This window comes from Ictalurus punctatus, chromosome 17, assembly GCF_001660625.3.
Source record: "Ictalurus punctatus breed USDA103 chromosome 17, Coco_2.0, whole genome shotgun sequence".
NCBI lineage: Eukaryota > Metazoa > Chordata > Actinopteri > Siluriformes > Ictaluridae > Ictalurus > Ictalurus punctatus.
The window spans coordinates 25,443,395-25,450,894 of NC_030432.2; the positions used below are offsets into that span (position 1 = coordinate 25,443,395).

General features: G+C 41.3%; 1 protein-coding gene across 6 annotated transcripts in view; it reads left to right on the forward strand.

Moving 5' to 3' along the window:
* The window catches only part of pld1a (phospholipase D1a), a 26,506-nt gene that overhangs the window by 866 nt on the left and 18,140 nt on the right, over nucleotides 1-7,500 (forward strand). For 4 of the 6 annotated variants that reach the window (XM_053687433.1, XM_053687431.1, XM_053687435.1 and 1 more), the window contains exons 2-3: nucleotides 3,605-3,705; nucleotides 5,334-5,445. In XM_053687433.1, coding sequence (XP_053543408.1) covers nucleotides 5,364-5,445 — 82 coding nt within the window. In that variant the 5' untranslated portion in view covers nucleotides 3,605-3,705; nucleotides 5,334-5,363. Of the gene's footprint in view, nucleotides 1-1,361; nucleotides 1,513-1,553; nucleotides 1,710-3,604; nucleotides 3,706-5,333; nucleotides 5,446-7,500 lie in introns of those variants that run through there. The other 2 variants (XM_053687432.1, XM_053687434.1) reach the window with 2 other exon arrangements.

A 7,500-nucleotide genomic window follows, 5' to 3' on the forward strand; every position in this document is an offset into this window, starting at 1 on the left:
GTCTACACTCGCAAATGGTTTCCACCAATCAGAAGAGGTTTCAGGTTTTGTCAGATGAAGCCCTTTTCTGATTAATCACTAGATTAGAAATCCGAGAGATCTGAATGCAGTTTCTATCTGATTGATGTCGATGGAGGTGCAATGTCCATTTAACAATCTGTTAAACCGAAGGATAATAGTCGCATAATATATACAACTACTGTTTAGTTTAGTTTTTGTTGTCCCACTTTCACGCACGAATGCAGACGTTGAAATTGACATCATTCCGAGTTCTGACTTCCTGCTTCCGAGGTAAATCGAATGCAGCGTCATCCGATTGTTAAGTCTGACGTAAAGCCATTTCCGGGTCCAAACCTTCCTTCAGATCCCAAAATCGAACAGCAAAAGTTGACATTTAGAGATGATCTGCCATGATCTGGATCAACGTACAGGACTGCTATAACGCTGGATGTAAACAAAGATGCAAAACAAAATTTGGACCGGCCAGGATTGGAGGGTTCGTGAAATTAGGCTAGTTGGCATATAATGATCTGCCACGCCTTGGCTAGCTACACACGCACCTACATCGTCGGGCTAATATCTTGTATAATATCTTTTAGATATGTTATGGTGAGAGTTAGATTGTTTTCAGTATAGGTGCATGTTGAGGGCCAGTCAGTGAGGTACAGCTATCATATGCCATCGTATCATCTGGCAGCTTTACAGGGACCCACACCGGCTTGGAGTACGTGTGGAAGACGGTGAAGACGGATGTAATTGCAGCCAAAGAGCGTCTCAGATGACGCATTTGCAGCTGATGCTAATGTTGTTGCGCTTTGCGATTTGAATGGTGTGCTTAACATCATGTTTTTTAAAGCCACTGTGTTATGTGAAGATGAATCGTGTTGATCAAACGCTGCTAAAATACACCGGCGGTGCGCTGTGCTGTGGTACTGCCGAAACATCGTGACACTTTAAGAAGCTGTACGGTTATTTGGACTCGGATCTATTCAAACAACAAGGAACGCAGCACTGTGGCGTGTTGAAAATACGAGAGGAAACGGTATTATCGGAAGCTCGTTATGTCACGACTTAACGAGCGGATAGGTTGGCTTGAAAGCTTTTGGGGGCGGGGCCTGTATGTTCGAGGCAGCGTGAGAGAAAACCGAGACGTAGTCCGCGTTGTGAACTTTTGACGTTGACAGTTTTACGTATTAACGGTCGATCATGAGAGAACCACCTTACGCTGTAGTGCAGCAGGATTGGGACACACTGCTGTAAAAAATGAATTGTGGGAAATAAAGTACACTCAGTAAAGTGTGTGTGTGTGTGTGTGTTTACGGTCAGTGTGTGTGATCCACGTTCCTCACAGACCAAAGTCCATCTGTCTGTCAGAATAAACCACACTCAGAACAAAGGTTCTACAACAAAGTGTTTCCCTATTACAAAGGATTCGAAATATAACCCTTCTTGGAAGTATACTTAATTATCCTAGGAACCCTTGAGGAACCTCTTTTTTTTCTTTCTAAGAACGTATGTATTAACGTTTGCATTTTCACTGGAATTTAATTCGTGAATAAATTCTATATTCTAATTTTTATCTAACTTTAATTGGTAGAGTTCAGTATTTGATGATGGTCGCGATTAAGTTTGACGTTTTTTGGATCGATGTTTGTTTGTTTTTGCGCGGCTCTCGAGACTGTATCCTGATGTGACTTGTGAACAAAAAGGTAGCGCCGAATGTTATTACTTCCATATCCTTACCACGAAAAATGCCATGAAATATCGCGATGTAGTTTTAAGGCCATATCGCCCATCCCTGAGTGCAAATGACTACTTACTGTTTTCTTCTTCACACCTAGAACCTGTCAGGACAAAATGGGGGTTCTTTAATGGTTTATTGGGTAATTAAGGGTTCTTAACTGCTGAAAATGGCTCTGTGGAGCCCTTTCTGATCAGGAAATGCTCAGTTCTCAGGGTGCTGTGTAGAACCCTTACAGGTTGTCCCAAGGGACAAACAGCAAAAAAAAAAAAAAGGTGTAGGTGTGTTAGACTGGAGGAATTACAGTAAGTGATTTGTTTGTTCTTCATAGGACGAGGCTTTGCCCTGCAGATAGATTTCAGTATGTTATAATTCACACAGGTGTGTTCCACTCTGAGTAACCAGAGTCACCTGTTTCTAATACAAACACATGCGTCATGGAATTACCCGTCTAATGAAGAAGTGCTGTCATCCCAGCAGGCAGAGCGAGAGAGAAAGAAACAGAAAGAAAGCAGAGCTTTATAAAACTCATTCAGGAGCATGTTGGTGGACAGGTCGTAACCGTATAACCGACACAACCCGTACTGATCTGATCTTCAACTGCAGAAATGTTTGGATGTAAAATCCGGTGAGCACTGGAGGCGTGTGAATGTGGAGAACAGGTCAGGGTAACGTTAGCTAGCTAGTTAGTTAATTTTTTGTTTTTCAAGCAATGATAAGAAATCAGTGACGTAGTGGTGTTGTGTGTCGCTGCTTATAAAACTTGATCCTCCATCTTTTTTTCCCACCACGAACACCACAGTACCGCCGCCTTGTCTCCTATTGGCTCACAATTCACAGGTCAAAGTTCAGCTAGATAAGGTCTGCACGAAACGGACGTAACAGCTGGCAGAAGCACATGCACATCTTTCACGTCTGACGTCCTTTCAGAGCCAAGTGGAAGGATTTAGACAGATGAAGGGGCAGAGATCAAGCGGATGATTCGGGCAGCTTCAAACTATTCATTAATAACCAGACCCTACATACCAGTGCTCTCCTCCACTAACGTAGACAGGAAGTCACTGACAGGAAGTAACAGCTGATATCCCTGATGTCCCATAACAGAGAAAACACACACACACACACACACACACTTACTTAACTGGCTCTAAGCTCTAAAGTCAGGACCTCAACATGTGTTGGAAATATTTATATATTTTATTTTTAAAGCATTTGATGTTTTTTGCATTAGTTGTTATGTTTCTTAAATAATTTTATTAGCAGTAATTCTAGAATATCGTCACTGAAATATAATCCTGTTGGAAATGCTTCATCTTGGCTTTCACTGTTTGTCTAAAATGTAGAAATATCAGACGAAGAAAAACCTGATTTTATTATGAAATGTATATTGTAATGTAAAAGTTACGATTTCTCCTTTGTTCTGTTTATCGGGGGAATTTGATCTAAATGACTATTTGTTGTCCCTTAAAAAAACATATATTTTTAAATAATACTTTGTATTTGGGCCGTTGCACTAGAACAGACTGTGTAGAAATAGTAATGGGTAAAAGATGTGAACAGAGCGAGATAACACATTATGAGATGTAACCATAGCAAGAGTCTTTATCTTCCTCAGATAAACCGGCTTCATACTCCTTGTTCTATGTGTTTATATTTCTTTATCTTTATTTGCCTGTCTGACGCCGGAGTGTGTCGTGACCCTCAGATTCCTGCACGGGTTTCTGTATGTTTTGGCTTCTTCTTTAGGACAGAAAGTGCTAAAGACTGGCACTGACCCTGAGTCACACGGCTGCAGCGTCACTTTATATAAAGTTAGTTTTACGTTGAGAGATATAGTGTATATATATTTTCTCGGTTGAACAGGTCACGCTCCTGAACTGACTCGCACGAGCGAAATGATGACGGATAGAGGAGAAACACTCAGGAAGAGAGAAGAAAAAGAAACGGAACAGAATGTTTAAAGGGTAAGGATAATATTTTTTTCTGGGTTGTAATTCATGTCGTGTTCCGTTAACGTTGCTAAGCCGTGAAACAGGATTATGTTAAATAAGATAAATGAACTCTACAGTGCTGCTTGACCTTACCTTCACACGTGCTAACTCGATGTTGATTATAGTTTGTCACTTGTTTTTTCTGTTTGAGTTCAGATGAGAAACCGTAGTAGCTACTGTATATATCGTCTCTAACGCTAACCAGTTAAACACAAACACTGATTAATATCTTATTTAAATTAATTTACATCGCGTGCTGTGCTGGCTTTGTTCTAAATTAGCAAGGCACTGCTAACTGTACTAGCGTCGTACACTCACCAGAGACACCGAAGATTGAGAAATAATTTTGATGTTCTGTCATTTTTACTCTTTACGCTCTCTGTAAAAGACTTAATGGTTAGCATGCTAAAACATTAGCTTCATTTATTAGCTAGTTTATAGGCTACTCTGTGTTCATGCTTTGCAGTTGCCTAGCAACCGTGTTCTCACAGCTCTGACCACTTGGGTTGGGTTCATGCTAGCTGTAATTTGAGTGAAAGTTTAGCCGAACTGAGTATTTTCTTTGTAATTCACCAACACGTCTGAGGTAAATGATGAAGATCTTGATAGCTCAGTTCCATTTGTGCCGTCACTAGACAGAGTGCTATTAACTAGTGCGCGCTACTTGAAACTTTCTCAATTCAGACAGACTGATGAAAGAGTACGTCAGAGTCTCAGTGCTTCATTATGTGTCTGTTTCTGAGATAATAACAGTGAATAAAATTGTCTTAATAACAGCTGTGAGGACAGAAAACCCAGACTGTTACCGAGACGGTGTCTGTCTCACTCGGTGCCAGTTTCGCCCCCATAATTATAACGGACATTTTATTTTTATTGCTGACTTCATTTTTTTTTTCTAAAAGCCTAGCGAAAGTCTTAGCAACCTTTTGAGCAGACAACAGCAACTTTCCTATTTATTATTGTTCCTGATGACCAATCACTGATCACCATTGTTCTCACGGCCAATCACTGGTCACCAACAGTGGGCATTTGGGCAGTGTTGGTTCACTGGTTAAAGGCTCTGGGTTACTGAAGGTCGGGGGTTCAAGCCCCAGCACCACTGTTGGGATTGTGCACAAGGCCCTTAACCCTCTCTGCTCCGTATCATGGCTGATCCTGGGATCTGACCCCAACTTTCTAAGAAGCTGGGATATGTGAAGAAATAATCGTTACTCTACTGTAATGTATATGTAACGAATAAAGGCTTTCTTCTTCTTTTTAAATCAATCACTGATCACGATTCTTTAAAATGACCAATCGCTGATCGCCATTGTTCAAAATTTCCCCTGAAAAGAGTTCGCAACGCTGCATGTCCTATTCACCAGTTTTAAATAATACACCAACCGGCAGTTCATTTATGTTAGTAGTGCGTTTATAGTTTATAATTCTAATTGTTAGTTTGCTGAATGTGTGAATCGTGTAGATTAATTATTAACTGCACAGTTATTCTCCATTTAAATCACTAAATCTTGATCAGTAACGGTAAACCTGACACCAAACACTTGAGAGGGTGGGAGTAACTGTGTGTGTGTGTGTGTGTGTGTGTGTGTGTGTGTAAACAGAGACACACAGTGAGCTGAGATCTGAGAGAAATGGGCGACGTCGTGGAGAGTTTGGACCCTCGGGACCTTGACTTTGGTGTCGAGGAAGTTGAAGATGTGGATTTTGATCCCGGTGAGGATATTATTTTAATTAATACTCTTTTTATTTTTTTATTTTTTTTTTTTTCTGAATTCCAACATAATGTCAAAATAGCAGAAATTTATGTTGTAATTTTGTCAATATTGTTAATTCTATAGGTTGTTCAGACCTCAAATTTTGACACAAAGTCAATGAAATATAGTAGTTTAAGCACAAACTGTGACTTCTAGCATCTGTGTCTATTATAGCGGCCTCAATAAGCCCCTAATATCACTCACGTTTGGAAATGTTGCACTTTTTCCCAATTGGAGGACCCTGTAATAAAAAAAAACTGGTCTTCTGTGGTGACGTCTGGGCATTTCGACAGATAGAAAACAAGTTTGTCTTTAAATCTGCCAAATTTCATGTGGCTGGGAATAATATTTCCAGAGATATTAAATCCTAAACATGGCTTCTTAGATAAGATGTGTTTTAATTAGATGTTAGAACTCAGTCAGGTGTTGGTTTGGTGGCATCAACATCTCTGTCTGAGTTGACACTGAATGTCCCAGCTGAAATTTGAAGCTCTCGGAAACTGGGACAGGAACCAAAACATAATAAAATGAAATGCACAGGAAGGCTGGTCTTCTTTCTTTCTGAGGGTAACGGTCAAGTTTCTAGGGAAGCAGGAACAATTGTGGTTTGGTTTTGGGTTTTGGAGAAGCTTCGAAGTGAAATGAACATAGTTAAATCTGTAACTGCCGTATATCTTGTGTTACAGCTGTATTTATGGTTCATGGTTATCTTTTCCTTTCATTCGCATCTCCAGCTCCTGTTAAACACTGGACCTACCTGATCGCCCGATGTGTAGAATCAGTTCAGACCTGCGACAATAATATTTCCATTTATTTCACATTCTTTAACTTTAATGGTTTAGCATAATGGCTTAATTCCTAGGATCCTTGTGTCTGTGCCCAGTAGGCTCGCTCGGTAATCCATCCCTGGAACTTTCATCATCATTATAATTACCGTTATATTCGCCGTGTACATTTACATGTATTAGGCAAGTTCTGGACATATTACAAATTTCACCCTATCACTGAGAGTAAGCCCAGCATTTCTGCGCTGAAGTGTGTGGGAATGTTACACAGTGAGAATTCTCACAGTAGAGTTCAGGCCAAAATAATAAGGTCACGAGTACAGGCGGCGGAAATCGGGTTCCTCTGCAGGGCTGCGTGGTTTTCTCTCTGTGATGAGAGGAGGCGCTCCAGACACTCCAGACCCTCGGAGTAAAGCTGGTTCTCCTGCGAATCGACAGGAGACAGCTGATGTTTACAAGAACTCTCCATGGTCAGCTCCCCGTGGAGACGTCTCCAGAGCGCCCCACTGGACTGAGACCCCGGGGCAGACCCAGGACCCTCTGGATAGATTATATCTCACGCTCGGCTTGGGAACGACAGGAGGAGGTGGAATCCGTGGTCTTGAATAATTGGTTTCGCGTACAAAACAATTGTTTTCAGTGTACACACAGCAGAAATCTGAGCTGACCTACTCAGCCGGGTTCCACCACGTCCCATGCCAAGAAAAGCGAATGTAAAATGAGTGAATGGATAAATTCCAGAAGGAAATTGAGATAAAGAGAGATCAGGCGTGCCAGATCAGTGTCTACATGTCACACACTTCCATACAAATAATACAGCGTGCCACAACACGTCCTCACCGCTCACTGTACCTCACGTCACGCTGAGGTTTCCACACCCAGCTGCCTTTCTCTCACAGACAGTGATGCACCACTGACATTATATCTGAATCATTCCTTATGATGTCTTACTCTAACGTCTCTCATCTCTCTAATGTTCCTCTAAAAGCTCTGCTCTGAAATCAGTCGTGGTTTTGTCTCTTATCCTCAGATTCCCTGTCCTGCTTATATCTCCAGCATGAGTGCACACATGGAGTAACGGATACTGAAAATGTAATTAGCGTTATCGGGACATCGTTATTGCATCACAGTATCTGTAGAGGAATGAGCTCGTAGATGACGGGTTTGAGAAGCAGGCAGAACTGATGCTACACGGCAGAAACAAATCAACGATTGCTTTGAAAACTGCA